The sequence below is a fragment of the Neopsephotus bourkii genome, unplaced genomic scaffold (genome assembly GCF_033783945.1).
Source record: "Neopsephotus bourkii isolate Nb327-2 ecotype Australia unplaced genomic scaffold, CSIRO-AGI_Nbou_v1 NB_1363, whole genome shotgun sequence".
In the NCBI taxonomy this organism is placed as follows: Eukaryota; Metazoa; Chordata; class Aves; order Psittaciformes; family Psittacidae; genus Neopsephotus; species Neopsephotus bourkii.
Genome location: NW_026901842.1, coordinates 254,646 through 275,800, shown reverse-complemented (window position 1 = coordinate 275,800; position 21,155 = coordinate 254,646). Strand labels below are relative to the sequence as shown.

Sequence of the window (21,155 nt, the reverse complement as noted above, 5' to 3'; positions counted from 1 at the left end):
ACATGAACATGCATCCAGTCTCACTTGCTTTATGGAAAGCCTAGGGTTTATAATGAATTCCAAGATGGGATCCCAGGAACATAAATACAGTCTGAATAGGCCACCCTACTCTCTTGGTACCCTTACAGAATAACACTAACGTGGAAATGTCAGTAGGAAACAACAGGGACGTGAATTAGGCCAGTTCTCACCAGCACTTGACTCGGAAAGTGACAAAAAAACTCACCGGACAAAGCAGCATCAGAAGTTTCATTAATGGTCAAAAAAATCACATGTATGATTTGCTAAATGTAATGCTTTTTTGCAGAGGTAAACACCAGGGACAAGGCACAAGGTTTGCAGGTTTACTCCAAGTCTCTCCTGTACCACTCTGTCTATATGCTGTACCTCCGTGGTGACAGCACCAGCTGACAGGACAGAAACTGCTACTTAACACACATCAGGACCAAAAGTTCCTTTCACAGGAGTCAAGCAGATGTGGACAATGCTTAACACGACAGTGAGGCCCCAGTAAATAATCTAGGGTGACATTTTAACAAAGGATGTGTCTGCTAATGGGATTCCACCTCTACGCAGCAGTGCCTGTCTGCTCACTCACCGCTGCAGCACAGCCTCAGAGGTTATGGTCCTGTCCTCCAGCACTCTGAATGATGGAAGCTCCACTACAAAGATGTTGCCACTCTCTGTGCCAAGATACAGGACTTCCCGTGAGGAATGGGGAAGGACAGCTGTTATCTGCGTAGCACTTGGTGGAGACCTGGGGAGGCAAAGAAACACTCTTCACCTGCATGCAAAAAGACTCATTACTGCACTCAAGAGAGCTAACTACTCAATGGGGATACTGACAAGTGTCATTTGTTTTATAGGCAGAGATTGAGCCAGGCATGACTTTTTGGAAGGAGGAAAACACTATCTTTAAGATAAATTACATCAAAAGATATTTGACAAGCACATGAACAAAGATGCTGATGCCTTTTTACAGAAGCCTCTCTTACTAGAGTGTCCCCAAAGGACCTAAAATTAGCTCACTCCCAACTGGCAAGATTAAGTGAAACTAAAACCATACTAATATTTTAAACTCTGACTTAAAGGATGCTTAGATGTACTTAACCTTAAGATTTACAGCCCCTGTACACACATAAGTGGATGCATAATATTAAAAATTATGTCCCCCTTTACACTGGTATAGCACTCTCCGGTCTCCCAGCCAACTCCTGTCTGGTTTCCATGGGTGACCCTTTAATGGAGTCAGAGGAGTGAGTCTGTAACAACAGCTCTACCTAGAACAACAGCAGAATTTTCTAATTTGCTTATCCCCAAACAAGCCCAAACCATCTCTTGCGGATTACCCAGGCGGTCCTTTCAGTGTGAAGCGATGCTCCTCCCGCAGCTCGGAGGCTCCACCATGCTGCTTCAAGCTCCAGAGGTGCAAGCTGTTGTCATCCAGCAATGTCACCAGCTGGCACTACAAAACCCACACAATATGTTTTCTTTTTTTTGCCAGAATCATAGTATTAAATATAACACAGTGAATCTAGCAGTAACGCTGCCGCTGTTCATAATCTTTGTCAGGACTGGGTAGCCAGCCACAGTTTTCATAGCAGTGAATATTTATTGCAGCATTGCTGTTAGCTCACAGCAAGAGATTTGAGGGGAGGTGGGGGGTGAAGAGTAGGAGAGACAGGAAGCAGCCTAAAGGCTAAAACCCCTCTTATACAGGATAAAGGCACAGGTTATCAGTGAGTTGGGTGACAAGGATTTAGGTTCTCAGAAGCGATCAGCCTGTGCTGTGAAGCTCAGCAGGGCAGCTGCAGGCTGCTTGCACTTGGTATAGTTTCCTGCAACACACCCCAGCTTTGGGTGGGGCTGACACACTCTACTACACCACACTCCTTGCATTCTTCATGTCCAACCTCATTCTGCAGGGTTGTGTCAGAGTCCTTTTATGAGCCCAGCCCTGCTGGCTGTATGTTCAAACTGAAGCATTTTACCTGCCGAAGCCACACCTGGTGCAACACTCCCCGTGGGAGTTTCAGCTTATACCATTATTTAAGCAGACAGGCACCAAAAACTGCCTCAAGAATTAAATCCTTCTCATAAAGAGGCCGCTCATGCTATACTGGGGGCACCAAGCAAACAGTATGCGGCCAAGACACCAGTCTGCCAGTCAAGGGACGGGAAAGTGGTTATGCAGCCACCAGACACTTGGAAAGCTCTGCCTTCCTAATTTTAGTTTGTGGCAATAACTGTTCAGCGATCCCCAGGAGCAAGCTTCAATACCCCAGAACACAACGGCTCAACAGGAGGCAAGGTCAGCAGCACTGCTCTGAACTGAAAACAACCGAGCCGCTTCAGCAGCAGCTCCTGTTTGCTGGTCTGCAGAAGGCTGACCACCCAGTCCTACTGAAAGAATAGGGGCTGCAAAAAGAAGTTCTCACTTCTGTAGCAGACTACCTAAGCTATTCTGGCCTTGTTACCACTCCCAGTATGGTATCTGAGACACATGACTAACAGTTACGAACAATAAAGCTATTCCTAAGCTTTACAGAGCATCTCCACAGCAACAAATACCGCTGCAAGCACAAAATACACTGGGATAAGCATTCCTGAACAGGCAGCATTTGAATACACTTGGTCATAAGGGCCCAGCTGCCTGGAACAAACACCACCTGTTTAAGAGAGGTCTTTGTAAGTCACAGAGGTACTGAAAACACACTTACCTGATCAGGTATAAAGTGAATCTGCATTACAGTATTGTTTTCTTCATGTAAACCCATGAACTCCACCCCAGGAGCACCATATCTGAAGGGTTAGTTGAGGATCTACAGTACTTAAGATGACCCACAGCTACAATTAATTGGTAGGAAGCTTGTTAGCAAGCAAGATGAAAAGAGCTTAGTTGGAAACCATTTTTTACTGTTGGTGATCTGGACTGAAAGGAACCAATGCAAATCCCCTTTGCTTTTATATGCTTGTGGCAGGTCACACACACTACAGAACACGGAAGTCCACTTCATACCCCTCTGAGGGTATGCAGAAGAGGTGCCTGGACCCGGAGCTTTCTCAGAGATGTTTAGTGGTTTGCCAGACACTACAATGCTGCTTAACTAATGTGTAACCAAGAGACAGATGCTACCGCCCGCTTGTGGAGCCCAGCCTCGGAACACAAACACGCCAGGAATGAGTGATTAAGCAGGCAATGGGAACACCAACTTTTCCTGTCTGGGCTGAGGGATTTGCCCTTTTTACAGCTTGCCCAGCTGGTGCCGTGCCTCGGGAACCACACACTGCAATGGGAATGGACATCAGCTAAAAAAGTCACCACCTTCAGTGCTTAAGTCTATAATGCTGGGATGGTGGAGACTCGGGATGAAGTGATCCTGACCCCAGGTTTAACCTGGGAGATGGAACTGTTGGTTTGGGTTTTTTTTTGGGGGGTGGGTGTTGGTTTGTTTTGGTTTTGTTCTTAAAAAGGAAACCTGCCACAAATATCTCCCCAGTGCTGGAATTTACAACAGAAAGGGCTGCTAAATGCAGGCCAGATCTAGTCTAACCTTCTGCAGAGCAGAGCAAAGTCTTCTCTAACATCTGCATTGGTTCAGCTTCTGTTGGAGCTGTACTTCAGCTCTGGGCAAGATAATCCCATTCTGATCAGATCAAAATCACTTCAAACCTAGGCAAACTGTTCCCCATTCAGGTAACCCCTGCCTTCAGATTTATACTCAGTCTAACTTCTTATAGTCTCTTCAAAATTGCACATTCTGATGTGGTCACAGAAATCCAGCCAAAGTTGTTCAAAGGATACAGTTTAATGGCTCCCGATCGCGTTCCAATGGCCATGAGGCGGAGAAACGGGCTATAGCCCAGTGCACTAGGTTGATGGGGAAATCCATGTTCCACAGTCTGGCAGGGAGAAAGAAAAGATCATGATCAGCATGTTTCAAGGGCATTGTTGTATACAGACAAAAGCCAGAAGTTAAATGTGGTACAGCAGTCTGAAATATAGCACAAATGGTAGCTTTTTCTGTTGAAAAGTGTTTAAAAGTAGGTTATATTTGCTCAACCAGAGCCTAAGGATAAATCTATTCCAAGAAGCCAGGATATGCAGAAGTGTAAATGAAATGAAAGAGAATAGTCTGAAAACAGTAACCCAAGCAGCTCTTTATGTTAATGTTATAAATAACTCTGCATAAGCACAGCTTACTCGGCCACCACACTGATCACTCCGCATCAGCTCTGTTGATGTAAACCAACTGCACAGCACGATGTCAAAGTCTGATGAAAATACTGCAGCTTTACCTGCCAAATTCCAGAAAGGTCAGCCTGCATGACCTCCTCTTGCTGACTGACACCAAGAAACAGTGCAAATCTATGATTTATTGAGTGAACATCAGTGCTTTTCAAGAAAACTAAACAGATTTTCTATGGGGCAGTCAAGAAATGTAAATGGTAAAATCCTTCACCAAGGAAAAAATTCTTCCCTGTGAGGGTGCTGAGGCGCTGGCACAGGGTGCCCAGAGAAGCTGTGGCTGCCCCATCCCTGGCAGTGCTCAAGGCCAGGTTGGACACAGGGGCTTGGAGCAAGCTGCTCCAGTGGAAGGGGTCCCTGCTCGTGGCAGGGGTTGGAGCTGGATGAGCTTTAAAGGTCCTCCAACTCAAACCAGTCTGGGATTCTATTGTGATACTCATTTATCAGAGTAGCACAAGGAACCCTGGAATTTTTCTGGAGCAGGAACCTGCTAGCACACCTCAGACTCATTTAAAGCCATTTTGTACTAAAAAGATGTCAGTCCCTAACAGGGGAAGCAGTGCATTGCTTGGCATCAGTGGCTTCACTAAAGGACAGTTTACACCGTCTCAAGCAGAAGATTTGGAGCATGTTGTAAACACCACACTTAGCATCACCGATACATTCACACTATGCAGTAATACACTGCCACGATGCAACCAAGTTGGCTGTAAAATACTCATACAAGTTTTTAGAGGTGCTAATGTACAGTGATTATTGTTGTTTAGATAAAGCAAGTATGCGTGAGTGTTCAACAACACGCAGCATGTGAAGAGGGTGACTTCCAAAAAAACCCAACAGTTATTGTTACCATCCCAGCTTCTGCAAAAATATGTTCTTCTAAGGCAAACTGCTCTGCTCCAAACAGGAATTTGTAACAAAACTGCATGAGACCCATCCACAAAAAAAAAACCCAAACAATATAATAAGCAGAGAACCCTCTTTCATCTAGAGAAGTAAGCACTTGTACCTCACTGCCACCCTCATTTCCACCATGTCTTTGAGACAGAGCTCATCACTTGCCTTTATGGTTTATTCAACCTAAAAGTGACATTTTATTTCCTGGATAGTGACAGTGATAGCCACTTTCATTTCTGTGGTCACCTCACTAGCCTGAGGTGCCCCCAGCTGCTGGAGCAGTTTAATGCCTTTTTACTGTTCCCGTTCAAAGACATGGGCAGAGGAGGATGTGGCTGACTCCAGTCTACCAGACTGCTTCAGCTTTAGCCATTTAATCACAATTCGTACACTCTAAATATAAACCTCTTTGTCTAAAGATCAGCTACCCCAGTATGAGGTCCTACTAGGGGAAGATGACCCATTCTAGGGATAAAACCCAGGAAATATTGGATCATTTCCCAGTTTTCTGCTTACCAACTCATAAGACTGGGTAAAGGAGTAGATACTAATTTTTAGCTTTTTATATATAGTAGATTAAGATTGCTTAAGCAGAGCTTAAGTCCCTTTATGATAACTTAATCTCATAGTTAATCTCCAGCCTCATTTATATTCTAAGAAGATAATTTAAGAGTTAAGTTTGTATTATTAAAAACAAATGTTGACAAGTCAATCTTTTTAACGTCACCTTTGCTTAGCTACACATTTAAAACTTCCTAGAGGAGACTGTATGAAATCAGGAATTTATCTATGGGTGCAGCATTGAAACATGGCAATCTTCCGATCCAGCACAGGCAAAGAGGAACTTCTCTGTACCACAATACCTACTGAGACAACACAGAAAAGCTTCCTAGCTGTGGAAGTATGAAGTGATGGCATACAATTCTGAGCAGAAGCTTCGAGGTAACACGTTATCTTGACAATAAATCAGACATTTAATTGATCAGGTGTAGCGTGGGCAATAGACACCATTCCCCTCTGCCCCAGAACAGAGTGAGGAACTTGTTAGGGAGACACCAGTGTAATTCCCCTGTTGCTTTTAGTTTCAACTTGTTCCCAGTCACTATCGTGTCATCACCACAACTAGGTGCCATTTTCCATGAAGCATCAAATTAAAAACAGTGTTTATTTTGAGATTTCTTCAAGCCCAGAAGATAAGGCTTTAAGCCACAGTTCTCATAATAAACACGATTTACACAGTACTGCCTATTAGGAAGCTGTCAATACTAGTCTTAATATTGGCCTAATTGTATCTGGGGTTTGATGTGTTAATTTGTAAACACATTAGACAAGTCAATAAAAGCTTTAATTTTCAAGTATGAGACCTATGAACTGCATATCTGAGTGTACACCATTCAGTAATAGGAGAGTAAGTTTTTCTCCAGTTTTTCCTTCAATAGAACATTTCAAGTACCTCCCCCATCCTAGACAAATCTGCAAAAGCCACAGTAGCTATTACATCCAGGAGTAAACTGCTAGCAATAGAAGGCCACTGCAGAAAACAGCATCACATGCCGAAACACAAGAATAGCGTTAGTAACAACCACAGTGTGTTAAACAACTGCTTATGCAGCAAACTAAATGCACCAATGGTTTCTGTAGCTCTGCATCTTCACCAAGATGCCTGTAATGTAATAAAAGTAATTCCCTCCTATGTCACTCATTTGTTTCCACAGCCAGGAAAGAAAGGCATCGGGGTGGCTTGTGGGCTGTATGGGACATCAGTGGGGCCAGGCACTCACATTCACTGTACTGCCTACCCAGCTCTCTCTCTTGTACCTGCACCCAGCTGTTCAATCACATTGAGCCAGCTTTCCTGCTGGCCTCTGCCCTTCCCTCCCCTGGGCATTGCTCCCCAGCCAGCCCTTCACCTGCTCAGCAGCAGGTAACCCCAGTGAGGGGCTGGGGGGGACACAGGCAGGGGAGGGGACAATGGAGCCTTTCAGCAGAGCTGAAATAAGAAACCAGGGTGCCCAGGACGTGCCCTTCTTCTCAAAAGGGCCTTTGTTTCCCTGAGGGAAGGTGGGAGCTTTCCTTTTCACTTTCCTCAGACCACAGATGTGTCAGCCTCTGTGAAAGCGAGCCCAGCCTAAGCAGCATTCACCAACAGCGATGCCTCATTCGGTCTCATTTACTGCAGGAAAAGCACGGCCAAACTTCCCAGCTGCTCCCAGCCCACACTGGAGCTGTGCAGATGAAACCCAGCGCTGGCTCCTGCTTTCGTTTCTCTCCACTTCTCCTCTCAGATTGTTCTATGACAGAGCAGAGACAATCCCAACCAGGGGCAATACAAGCCCCGTACCTTTGTTCATATGTCTTTTGAAGAAACAATGAAGCCTGTATGTGTTAAATCTACTTTGCATAGACACCAATTCAGATTTAATGCAAGTTATCCATTACGCCCATTAGCAAAGGGTTAGGAAGAATGAAGGGGGGGGTAACACAAAGCCATAAATTAAATGCAATGTTCCCAGTTTGGTAACATTCAGCTGTAAGACAGGCTGGTTCACCTGTGTGTTACCCATCATCTAGTCTGACAATGCCAGCCTGAACATGTTTGTTCTGCAGGGCTTGGACAGAGCCAAAGGCATCCAAATACTACTTCCAAAAGCAGAATAAACTTAAAGATGTAGGCTGCCAAGTCCACATACCTTATCCTTCATTCTATCCAGTGAGCTAAAAACAGTTTCTTGCAACAGGTACACACAAGTATGGGAAGTTCTTACTCATACAAACAGATATGCAAAGCTGAGTGACTGGCAGAATTCAGGAAGGTGTTTTTTGAAACAAACACAAGTTTGAGGATAGTTTAAAGAGCTAGTCCAGTGGTCAATCAGTCCTTTAAAACCATCTGGATGACCTCTTATCTGGAAGAGAAATGCAAAGGGGCAACAGCAGAAAGATCACAAGCTATTTATATTCAGGGGAATAAATGACTGAAAAAATCAACCACCACCACCAATTAGAAAGTCTTCTTAAACTGAAATCCATCACTAGGTCAGCATGGCCAAAACCATGTCACCACACTAACACTAAACTTGTGTGGTATCACACATTCATATTCACCTTCAGTGTAAGCAATAAAACGAGGGCAGGAATCCCCAGCACTTTCAAGGTACAGACCTTGATTTAGTCACTACCAGCATCACACACCGGAGGTGCAAACACACCATCCCATTGCTCTCACAACAACTTCAGTCCCACAAAATATTTCCCAAGCAGGTTCTTAACCAGAAGTGTTTCGAAGACCTCAAACAAGTCTTTAAAAACTTGCTCACCAGCACTAATGCTCTTGCTTTACCAGCACATAAGGGGAGGACAGTCTTAGCACACAAGGTGCTATATTTCTTGGCAGCTTGAAGCCACAGCCTTCAACAGGTCTGACTTTCCCAGATCTTCTCAGTCTACCTAGATGTGAGTAGATGTTTACTGTATTCAAAGGGTACAGGCTTTCAAATGACTCATTATCTCTGGAAACACCAGAATGGGACACATGAGACTTGGAAAATGAGGTAACTTTATGCAAGAGAAAAGTATAATGTAGAAGATTCTGGTATAATGTAATGGTATAGTGTTAATTCCCTTTCTGATTCTTGATAGAAAAGAACAAGTTACTGTGACTTAAAAGTGCAAATGCATTTTGCAAGGCCTTTCATTACCAAGTTGCTAATAAGAATAAACCATTAGTAAGTGTCCAAAGTAGTAGTCTCCCTAGAAACAAGACGCAATATTTACCTTCGGGACTGAATCAAAGGAGTCACAAATCCTGATACCAACTTCTAATATATTTGGACATTTCCCTCTGCTGCAACACCTGGTTCTTTCAACACTGCTTTGCATCATCCAAATTAGCCTGTCTCTGACAGGTAAAGCTTAGCCAAAGGTTCTCTTTTAAAAGCATATTGAAGGAAGAGACATCCCTGAAACAGCAAAGGTTTTTCCAAGGTATATACAATTTCATAAACATAGAAGCAATTCTGACCCATCCCTGGAAGTCTTTTCTGAAGCTGACATTGCATTCAGCTGAATGCAAGCTACTCCATCCTGGTCTTCACTTCCTGAACTTTTTACTGTATCTGCACTAGCATTCCCTCATGCTAGCAAACAGAAAATAGGTCTGAATCACTCCTGCGTTCCTTTTGTCTCCCCAGTTGGAGGGAGGTATGCATGGAAATGGTGTGGTTTAGTACCAAATTACATTAAATCATTCATCTCAAATACCCAAAGTTCCACTTTAAGTCTATCTCTACACTACAATTTTAATGAATCAAAGAGGTTATTTCCTAGGCTGACTTAATTTATCCATTATACTTTCCAGCAAAATTCCATTTAAACCTTCAAAATACAAAACCTACAAATATATTTCTGATATCCAATAAAGGTGTAAGTAGCCATTAGCCTAGCAATGGATTAATAGCAGGCATTTACAAAGATGAAAGCACTATGTTCCTGGCCAGGGCTCAAAAGAAAAATGCGCAGAAAGCTTAATAAATAGCACAGGCATTGTTTTTCCCTCTTCACAAAGGGGAGGAAAAAGCCTAGATACAGACTAAGACAATAACAAATCCATTATTAATGACCATTGGGCTGCCTCGGTGCCACCACATTTCTGCTGCAGACTTTTAAATTCACATTTAAAAGCGGAGAGGTATACTTATAAACTCAAAGTATAAGCACAAAGAACTCTGAATTCAGCTGCATCATAAGCTGTGGCTTTTGTGTATATGTGGAAAATATACTTTCATAGTGGTGCTGCAAAGACTACCTGTAACATAAGTAGTCACAGTACATAGCAGGACAAGCTACAGAATACTAAGCTTCTGTGCAGATCTCATCTTCTAGCAAGTGCCACTCCACAGCGTGACAATAACCTTCCTAAAGGAGGAAAGCCAGAACTGAGAACATGCTCATGAAGAAAACTCATCAGGCACACAGGGGAAAAAAGGACAGAACTGAAAGAGAGAACAAACCACCTCTCCTAAACATAACTTTTCCACCCACGCTCTAGGAGTTGTCCCTCCTGTCTGCACTGTGCAGTGGCTCAGGAGGGATCTGCCTTGCACACATGTGCCTTGGAGTTTGAGGAAAGCACCGTACCTTGTTAAACTGGAAAAGGTCACGTTTAAGCCTCTCTCTCACTGGATCATGTCCGGGTCTTAAGAACCTTCTCATCTTCCTCGCTGTAGTATCTTGGCAACAAAAATCCTAACAGAAAAAAACAAAAAACAACCAACCAAAGCCATTAAACAAGAGCAGCCTGAGAAGAGAAGCAGAGGAAGGAGGTTGTTTATTTTGGTTTAGCAGGTAATACAAATCGGCCAGAACACAGTGAGACAACACCACTATCGAGTGACAAAAACCTGATCCCACCGGAGCGGCATCACCTGCGCAGGACCTGCACGGTACCATTTTCCCAGCGCTAAAGCAAACCATGACAGACCAGCCGAGAGGATTTTAGAAGAGTTTTTACACTTGGCCATTCTGTGACCACTCCAGACAAGCAGAACTGCAGCATTTGCATAAACATTGAGGTAAACCCACTCTAAAGGCTGACTGCGGGGCTCTCAGGCAGCATTCAGCAGTATCAGTTTTCAGCCGAGGTAACCCTCCGGCTATGCAGCTCAAAGAGAAAGAATGGCGCTTTGGGCTCACTCCATGGGGACAGCAGGAAGGCGCTGCACCGCCTGCGGGTGGCTGCGGTAATTATTAACTCGCTGTGGTGACAAATCAAGCCTAACTCCCTGCTCAGGGTGGGGGCAGGGAAGGAAACCTTGCACCTGCAGTTCAGTGCACAGCTCTAAGCACAAGCCTTTCAGTGTATCACTGCGCTGGGAGAGTCCAAGCAGGACAGATCGGAGCTGATGTGCAGCCCAGCAATCACACTGGAGGTACCGGGCTACAGCCTCATACCCAGTAGTACTCAAGATTCCTTCTCACATCTCCCTGCTGCAAGTAAAGCTCTGCCAACTCAAGAGCAAAAGTTTACACTGCATCCTGACAACTCGCTCCTGCCTGCCCCGACCATGTCCCACAAGCTCCCGTTCCCAGTGCATAGCACGCTCAGCTGTTCATGAAGCAGCTACGGGACACTCCAGTGAGTATTTTAACTTGTTGGACAGGAAATTACAGCAATTTACCAGCTACTCTGTACACAACACGTACACAGTGGGGGCCAGCACTACTGAGGCGCAAGAAGAACCAATATAAATGCCTTACAGTAACCCATCATCAGAAGTGGTACAGCAAAGTGGGGAGCAGACTAGTGTGGCAACCGAGAGAGGGACCAGGAGCATCAAAGGGTCTGCCAAGTGATCAAGGGCCTTGGGGCTGGAGGGTGACTGAGAGACAAGAGCTTTCACAGTGACCTGTACAGAGGGGAGCAGCAGAGCTGGCAAACAAGGTGGCTGTCGGTGTGCTCCTGCCAGTAAGGATGGTCTTTGGTTAATGATGTAAACCAGTGTTCTGGGCTCAGCTGTAGCAGGAGTCAGCCCCTCCAGAGGAGCTTAAACTGATTTTTAGAAGGTTTCTACCAAGGCCTTACAGCTCTGAAGGACCAGAAAAAGGAAATGGTATTATAAACAGGATGCTCCATAGCTGTACTTTGAGAAGTCCCTTTAGAAACTCCCTGAGCTAAAACTCACTATCTCTGTGTTGCACTACCACCCAAAAGGGTGGTTAGCTTTCCTGCTCATGCCCCAAGCCATCCAGGCAGTGCTGTCCAGAGCTCACCAAGAGGAGTGCAGTGCAGCCCTGGTTCAGAGAGCCAGAAGATCCCATCAGCACCAAGAGCCTGAGACACTTAGTCCCCACCTAGTATCACTGACATCTCCACTTGCCACAGAGCAAAGTGCCTCTGAGCAGTGGCCCATGCCATCAGCACGTTCCGGGCTGAATCCTCACAGAAACACATATAGCAAGGGACCCCTGAAAAGAGAGGAAGAGTAAAAGTGTGGTTTACTTGGAAAATATATCCTTCTATAAGGATTTAGGTACCACAGCCGAGTTTTCAAAACTGCATCAGACATGTCTTCTTTCATAAGGCATTTCGGAGACAAACAAGGACTTACTTACCCCGAGTTAGCAGAAGTTACAGAGCAGTGACAAGCTGCTGTGCTATGTAAGGAGAACACATCACACCCATGTACGACACAGTTTCCCCTTAGCCAGGCAAGGAAAGGAAAGCGCCAGACGCGCCCTTTCCCACTGTCAGTCAATACCCTGGACCTGTTAAACTGGGCAAACCCACAGAGAAACTCCACTCGGCATCCTCCCCAGTCCAGACAGAGACCTCCTCAGCTTTGACAGCAGAGGCAAACCCACGGTTACGAGCACAGGAGAGTGGGTTTGATGTGAGAGAGACACAACTTCACATTTAACACCCTCCTGGAATGTTTTATCCTGAAATACTAATCGCACCCAGAAGCACGCCGTTTTAACCTGCTTATGCAAGAGATCTCACATTCACACTCCAGCCCACAACAACTTGCTCAACTGGCTAAGGAGCATTAGTAGTTCAGAATCAGACAGTAACTCACTTGAAGAAATGCCATCCTGGTAAGCTGCTGTGTCCACTGCCATCAGAGCAGCCACGCTGCAGAAGCCAGCTCTCATTGACTCGGATTGAGGTTTCATACCTGACCAAAGAACTCCCAACTGTCACAATAGGGGAGGAGGCAAGAGGTAAAGACATTCTGAGCAAAGGCAACAAAGGAACCGCAAAGAGAACAGCCTCCAGTGCAGCACAGGTTGTTCAGGTGGAATTGTTACTACCATTTACAAGGCTCTTGTCAATGAGATTTCTCAGTACAATAATCAAGTGCCTTTTCTAATTCTAGGAAACCCAAAAGATCCCACAGTCTGTATAACCCCATCTTCCAGATGCACGCTTACATACTGCAGACCAGTTTCTCTCCCACGCACCTTCAGTGTCTTACATAAAACTCCGTCCCATGTGCTCTGCAGTTATCTGCCAGTCAGCATTTACAGCCATATGGTAACAGTTGTGGCTACCAGTAGCCTCTGAAGCCATGCCAGGTCTGCATGTATCTGATGTTCCTGTTTTCCAGGGAAACAATGCTGTAGCTTTCAAAGATGAGGGTTTTTAGCAGAAACTGTGTGCAACATTTCCCTCTAGAATGCCTTGGGGTCAGCTGCTCATGGGCAACAACAGCCCAAGGCTGAGACAATCCCAGTTTTGCTTATACTGAGTATCCGGACACTTGACAGCAAAGCCCGGAGTGCTCTGTACATAGATCTTCTGCCACTGTCAGCTGAATGCTCTGCTAAATACGATGACGCACCCATTTTCACCTCATTTTATTAGACGCAGCCACAGAGCAAAACCTTTTCACTATTCAAAGAGGAAGGCAATGAAAGCATGAGTTGCAAGATGATCCTGTTTCCAGTCACAGACTAAGGACCAGTTAACATCGAAACCAGATTTCAGTCCAGCTTCCCTGCTCAGCGGGGAAGATGTTGAGATTTACAACAAGTTTAGATGTTGAGATTTATGACAAGTACACAGGCCACGTCCCAGGACAGGTCATGGAGCAGACAGACCATCCTGAGTGACTGCACAGCACGTGTGGGAAAACGGGCGACGACACCCGGTCAGTAAGGGTTCATGAAGGTCCTGCTTAACCAACCTGATCTCCTGCAACAAGGTGACCCGCCTGGCTGATGAGGCTGTGGACATTGTCTATCTGGACTTCAGTAAAGCACTGTACCCTGTCTTCCACAGCGTTTTCCTGGGGGAACTGGCTGCTCATGGCCTTAAGAGGTGGAGTCTTCGCTGGGTTGGAAACTGTCTGGATGGCAGAGTGCAAAGAGTGGTGGTAAATGGTGTCACATCTAGTTTGTGACCAAGCACCAGTGGCATCCCTCAGGGCTCAGTACTGGGGCCAGTGTTGTTTAATGAAGATCTGGATGAGAGGATCGAGGGCACCCTCAGTATTTGCAGATGACACCAAGTCAGGTGGGAGCTTTGATCTGATGGAGGGTTGGAAGCTCTGCAAAGGGATCTGGACAGGGTGGATCCATGGGCTGTGGCCAATGGGATGAGGTTGAAGAAGGCAAAGTGCCGGGTCCTGCACTTGAGCCACAACAACCCCCTGCAATGCTCCAGGCTTAAGGAAGAGTGGCTGGAAAGCCGCTTGGTGGAGAAAGACTTGGGAGTGCAGACTGATGGAGCTGACCATGAGCAGCTTGTGCCCAGGCAGCCAGGCAGCCCCCAGCATCCTGGCCTGGATCAGCACCACTGTGGCAGCAGGGCCAGGGCAGGGATTGTGCCCCTGCACTGGGCACTGGTGAGGCCGCACCTCGAATCCTGTGTTCAGCTCTGGGCCCCTCACTGAAAGAGAGACATTGAGGGGCTGGAGCAGGGCCAGAGAAGGGAATGGAGCTGGTGCAGGGCCTGGAGCACAGGGGTGATGGGGAAGGGCTGAGGGACCTGGGGGGTTCAGGCTGGAGAAGGCTCAGGGTGGACCTGATGGCTGCCTCCAACTGCCTGACAGGAGGATGGAGCCAGGAGGGGCTGGGCTCTGCTCCCAAGGAGCAAGGGATGGGACAAGAGGAACCGGCCTCAAGCTGCACCAGGGCAGGTTTAGATGGAGCTGAGGAACAATTCCTGCCCCAGAGGGTGCTCAGGCATTGGAACAGGCTGCCCAGGGCAGGGCTGCAGGCACCGTCCCTGCAAGTGTTCACACAGCGTGGAGACGAGGCCTCAGTGCCATGGGTTAGGGGTGGCCTTGGCAGGGCTGGGAATGGTTGGACTGGATCATTTTAAAAGGTTTTTCCAACACAACTGATTCTATATTCAACAGAAAGCCAAATGTTTTTTCCTAGGAGAAGCATTAGTTGTTCCTCAGTGCTGTGTGTTAGCAACCACAGAATCCCAGACTGGTTTGTGTTGGAAAGGACCTTAAAACTCACTCAGTTCCAACCCCTGCTACGGGCAGGGACACCTTCCACTAGAGCAGCTTGCTCCAAGCCCCAGCGTCCAACCTGGCCTTGAACACTTCTGTCCCAGATCCACATTCTGCTTTGTCTTCATTGCTTCTGCATGCAGCAATGTGTCTTGATGCCCATGCACAGCTTGCTGAGACACTGGATTTTCTCTGTCAGCCAAGCATAGGCTGGCGGGGAATTACTCTTCATAGAAATTTGTTGCCAGTTTTGCTTATATCCTCACATTATTATGGAATTTCCAGCCAAAAGTAGGAGAGAACCAATGTTGTTAAGTCACAATCACACAAGTTAATCCAGTCTTGCAAGGCAATGAAAGTCAGCAGTTTGTACTATGTAGACAGTATTAAGTGTGGATACAGTCCCAAGTTAACCCCACAACAAAAACATACCCATAATGAGTTTATTTTGCTCACAGAGGAGAGTTGCAAGGTTCCATCTATGTGATTCCTGAGAAGCCTTTACGTTACTTGCATGGGTTTTCAATGGGGTAGGGTCCAACAGCTTTCTTTTCAAAATACCATCAAGTATCTCAAGAACTCTTAAGTCTTGCCTTGCTTTAGGTCTCGTTTTCATTCCTTCCTCACCACCCCTTCCTGCTCACAATTCCTTAAGGTGAGAACTTCTCCCTGTGCATCTGATAATACTTTATTGACCCTGTTAAAATAAAAGAGGCCTTTCTTATCAACAAGCTTTGTTTGAACTACAAGCAGTGAGTGCTCTTGTAACAAACAGGCACCACGGTGGCCTTGCCTGAACCAAGCTTCCTCCTGCACCCAGAAATTTGCCTCATTCCTGTTGCAACAGCCAGCAGCACCAAGAACAAGACAGAGGCCAGATCAATAGCACAGTAAAAAGCTATTCCTTACCACCAAGGATCTCACAACCACCAAAATGACCCTTTAAATGCCCCACACCAGGTTTATAGATGGCAGGAGCCATCAGACATGACTCACTGGGAAATTACAATTTTAAGAACACTTTTAGCTTGAACTCACTGAAACAACCCCTTGCTACCCTTTGACTGGGCTGTCACTAAAGTTCATCTCTACAACCAGTCATGGCTGTAACACACCATCAAGACAGGCACTTGAGAAGAAAGCACAAGCCAAGCAGAACAGCTGGAGCCAGGGATGGAACACCTGCAGTCTGTGGAAAGCTTGGAAGTGTAAGATACCACCCCTTTTCCCAGGATAAGGCTTCACTGGGAAGATGCTCTAACAACAGTAATCTAACAGTTCAATGAGACCACGCACAGCTCCCCTGTACACAACACCAGCTCCCATGATTCTATAAACAAGAGAGTGTTGAGATGCACTCTGCGTGCAATGGTCAGGCAGGAACAGAGAGGTAAACCAACAGGTCCTCCTGTAAAAAGGAGTTACTTTTGCCAATGTGGAGAGACAGAGTTAAATGAATAAGTGAGCAGACTGTGTCTGACACCCCGTGCATGGGGCCGCCCTCCCAAACACAGAACATAATAAATCAAGGTCAGAGAGAGATTCCCCAACAACTCTCAGAAAATAATTGAGAACCCATCATACAAATCAGAGAGTTCATGTGCTTCCACAGCTTGGTACTTGGAGTTACCAGGGACCACCCACTTGCACTGAATTTACTAATTGTGCAAACCTTGTGTGTCACGGCTCCCACTGTGTTCCCTTGTCACAGGAGCATGACAACACAAAGCTGCAAAACGCAACAGCAGAGCAGTCTTTGCACTGAACACTACTGTACACGATGCAAAACTCTTTGTCTGTTTCAACTGAGAAGTGTGATTCAAATGACTTTGGAACAGCATTTTACACCAAACTTGGTGGGTCCATGCAGTAAACCATGAAAGCATTTGTTTCCCACAGCGACACAAAGAGATGTAGCTAGAAAAAACTTTTAGATGAGAACTGGAGTTTCCATAGGATTTTGTAGACCTGTTTGGGTTAAAGCTCATCCAGTTCCAACCCCTGCAACAGGCAGGGACACCTTCAACTAGAGCAGCTTGCTCCAAGCCCCATCCAGCCTGGCCTTGAACACTGCCAGGGATGGGGCATTTACTTATTCCAGATTTCTGCACAGAAATCAAACTCTTCGTTACCACCAGTCCCTCCTCTGATAGACTGCTTTAAGGAAAATCAGGCTACCAGCAGTACCACATACCTTTATTGCCATGTACTAACTGCATTACATGTGTTAATTGCTCTTACTCTTTGACATCTCTCAAGCCTCTATAATAGCCAAGGAAAAACCCCACACCTGTTCCATAAGCAATTCCTGGGAATCATCACATCGCTGCACCAAAAAGCCACTGGAAGATACAGGACTCTCACCACGGTTAACTCTAATATTTTTTCCAGTCAGTAGTTACAGCAGATGCAATTTGTTCAAAACCAAATCAAAGCCGTTCCTCTGCACCATCCCATGGGTGTGGTTGAGAACTCTCCTCCCTTTTCAATACCATGAAGTAAACGGAGCCCCTACAGATGGAGTGGCTACAAACAGCGCTGCTCACAACTTGCACAGACCATCCCAGTCCCCTCCGTGGGCCAGGCTGTAGCAACAAGAAACGTGGCGGGATACACATAGGAGCCTTGGGACATACCCTTCACTTTGCATCCCACCTGCCAGAAGCACCAGCTTCCCGAATCAAAGTTAGAGTATCTAGGCAGTGCTCTGGGCACAGAGCTTCACGTGGGACTCAGTAAAGCAAGATATTCCAGTTGACTGCAGTGCTCTGGGATGACAACAAAGAGCAGCATTCCCCACGGAGTAACACGTTACAACGGGCAGCTTCCACATTTATTATCTCAGCGAAGCTGCCCTCCTGCCTTGCCACTATCCTCACATGAACGCAGAGCTTCACGATGCTCTGCTGCAGAACCCTGCTTCAGCACTGACACCACGAAGAGTAACACACAGAAAACTTCCTCCAAAGCCAAGGCCAAGCCTCACCTCCAGAAGAGGAGACCTCGCAGCCAGCTTGCTCCCAGGCCACAGCTGCAGGACAACCCTGGACAAAGGCTTAAGCAACCGGATTTACCTTCTTGTGCCACCTGCTTGCTGTTGGACACAACGCGCTCCCTCACCCACGAAACGCTTCCAGTTCTGGAACGGAACCCCCCGGTAACGCGGTACCTAAGATACGGGCACGGCTTCGACAGAAACAAGAAAATCCGAAGCCGTCACAGCGTGTCCCACAGGGAACACGGCGAGTCCCAGGAACGCGGCTGCTCCGAGCCGGGCGGACACGAGTCCTGCGGGCCCGGCCAGCCCCAGGCGGTGATGGGCCGGTTCCCGCTGCCCCGCTCAGGCCCCGGAACGACCCTGCCCGGACCCATTCGCGCCCGGGGCTAAAGCAGGAAGTCCCGGAGCAGCGACCTCCGCCACCAAGTCCCAGGATGTAAAAACTGCCCGAGTCCCAGGGGGAGCCGGGAGCCGAGTCCAGGCGCGCCCGGGGCTCCAGGTGCTCGCCGGAGCCGGGCAGCGCGGGGGGCCCGGGCACCCGGCGAGGTCGGAATCTCGGGGGCGGAGGAACGGGCGAGCAGCGGCCCGCCCCCCGGCGGGGATCCGCCGCAAAGTCGCGATAGGCGCGCAGGGGAGGGCGGCGGCCGTCCCGCCGCTGCGATCCACGCCAGAGCCGGCCCGGCCCGACCCCCGCGAGGTCCCTCCCGGCCCCAGCACTGCCCGCCCCGCGGAGCCCCAGCGAACCCCGCTCACCTGCGGGGCTGGAGCCGCCCGCCCCGGCCTCGCTCCGATCCCGAACCCGATCCGCTCCGCTCCCGCGGCAACGGCCGCGCTCCCCGGGCACCTCCGGGACGGGTGCGGCGGGGCGGGGCGGGGCCTCCCGCGTGAACCGCCCCGGGGTGGGGGTGGGGGGGGTGCAGGGCCTCCTGCGGGACACGCCCAGGTGGGGCGGGGCCACAACAATGCGCGCTGCCGTCTGGGGCGGGGCCTCGTATGCAAACGAGGTAGAGCCACGGCCAACCACCTCTGGCTCGTCACGAATAATTCATAATCCCGCCCCCGCGGGGCCAATCACAACGTGGGCACGGCCACGCGCTGCCTGCCGCTGAGAGAGCGCACCCCCGCCGGCCGCGGAGCCAGGAGCTGCGGGCAGGGCCCGGCTCCGCTGCCCCCAACGGAGCACACCCGGCGGCCGCCGAGCGCTGCCAACCCGCGCCAAGGCCTGGGATTACCTCCGACACAGGGCCAGTGGCGCCCCCGCGTCAGCCGAGCTTCCCCAACGGATGGGCTCCTGCTAACGTGCGCGTTTCTGTCATCTTGCCACATCCAGCCGGTCCGCGTTGCACCGGTACCAGTGTGCATCACGGCCCCATCCCGGTGCAGGCTCCGTCAGTCTGTGGTGCTGAGCAAGGCAGCCACAGTTTCCCAATCCTCCCTGCAGTGGTTATTAAATGGTAATTGTTTTGTGCTGAATCAGGGAGTCTGCCCCAGCAAAACTCACTGGGTGGCTCTCGTAGAGTTCATTGATACAATTCCACGTTGGCATAAGCAGATGAGACTGAAATCAACGGGAGTGAGTCTAACCTAATTCCAGGCCAAACGCTGAGCCCCATGGGTCAGGCTAGAGCTCTCCTGGCTGTGCCTGTTCTTAGGAACTCCCTTCTCAGTGCCTTTAATCTGTGCAGCACCCTGGGAGAACGCTGAGGCCCGTGGCTGGAGCTGCCAACCCCCCAACTGAAGAGGACTATCAGAGCAAAAGCACTTCTCGAGGAGGGAGAAAGAGGAAGGGGAGGGGTGTGTGGGAGCGGCTTTCAGATCCTCGGAGCCCGGCTGACTTCCAGCACCTGAAAACAGGGGTGTGTGCATGGAACAGGCCCAGGCACAGTACTCCCCCAGCCACCTTGAGCTATGACACTGTTGACCATGCAGGAGCTGCGGGCACTATGTGTGTACCCACAGGAGCTGTAGGTGGACACAGGGGCTCCTGCCCTCCCAGGCGGCAGCGGCTGGATCCAAAAGTAGATGGGCACAAGAGTGGGGTTACACAGCCATGCAGCTGTATGACCACAAGCAGGAATTCACCAGCTGGTGCTAGTGGGGTCCCAGTAGCCTCCACTAAGCATCTCCCTCTGCATAACTTTTCTTCTGGGGAAATTAAGAACCACGCTGAGAAGCTTCCATTGTTGGAAAAGGCTTTTTTATTGCTTCGCCTTCTCTCCAGCTCAACAAAGGAATTAAAAAATTAACAAATAAAATGCATCTAAACCAGTCACTATCAAAAGCCTGGACACTGGACGCCCTGTGCTCAGCAGAGTGGGGTCTGGCCCCTGGCACTTCTGCATAGAGGCTAAAGCAAATTCAGTACCTGGATATCCTGGTGGGAAGCTCCCACAGCAGGGCCTGGAACACAGTGATGTCCTTTGTTCGGAGCACAGCAGCCACAGGACTGGAAGGCTCCTGAAGAATTTGTAGCTTCTTTACTTGGAAAACTCTCACTTGCAAAAGACAAGACAAGGATCCACATCCAGGACAGAAAGTGCCAGGCTGAAACAGCAGCAAGATAGCCCTGGTGAGACTGTTGGACACAGTGTGGTGATACCAGTGGCCAAACACCGCAGAGCTGCTCTAGCATGGAGCTGGGGTGCCATCATTAAGGATCTGGGGCTTTCTGTGACCGCCAGCTGATGAAAGTGTGTTCAAGGCAGAGTTTCCTGATCTTATATGCCTTAACCTTTATTCCGGGTGGCTGAGTTTTATGGCTGTGTCTTCCAGATCAGGATCTGATCAGATGGTTGTTGGTGCAGCTGAACAACAGAGGCTCAGGCCACCACCACTGATCTGATCAGCTTATTCTGTCCCTGACTGACCTAAATGACTCTCCAGCCATTCCACTGGTGTAGCACAGTGGTTCTTAACATGTGACAAGAGGATCACCAACAGAGTGTTTTCTAACGGTCCACAGATCAGTGCAAGATGACACAGAAAAGGTGGACTAGTGGTCCACAAGATGAGAAAGTGGGGAACCAGTGGCTTCAAGAACAAAGCAGTG

At 48.2% G+C, this 21,155-nt stretch overlaps 1 protein-coding gene across 3 annotated transcripts in view; it reads right to left on the bottom strand.

The window, feature by feature from the left end:
* Nucleotides 1–18,968, bottom strand: part of LLGL2 (LLGL scribble cell polarity complex component 2) — a 35,841-nt gene extending 16,873 nt beyond the window's left edge. The window contains exons 1-6 of one of the 3 annotated variants that reach the window (XM_061366885.1): nucleotides 18,860–18,968; nucleotides 10,283–10,390; nucleotides 3,806–3,903; nucleotides 2,721–2,802; nucleotides 1,350–1,465; nucleotides 599–757 (exon numbers count right to left, since the gene is read on the bottom strand). In XM_061366885.1, the coding sequence (XP_061222869.1) occupies nucleotides 599–757; nucleotides 1,350–1,465; nucleotides 2,721–2,802; nucleotides 3,806–3,903; nucleotides 10,283–10,357 (530 nt within the window). In that variant the 5' untranslated portion in view covers nucleotides 10,358–10,390; nucleotides 18,860–18,968. Of the gene's footprint in view, nucleotides 1–598; nucleotides 758–1,349; nucleotides 1,466–2,720; nucleotides 2,803–3,805; nucleotides 3,904–8,463; nucleotides 8,576–10,282; nucleotides 10,391–18,859 lie in introns of those variants that run through there. The other 2 variants (XM_061366884.1, XM_061366886.1) reach the window with 2 other exon arrangements.
* Between the last annotated feature and the right edge of the window lie 2,187 nt (nucleotides 18,969–21,155).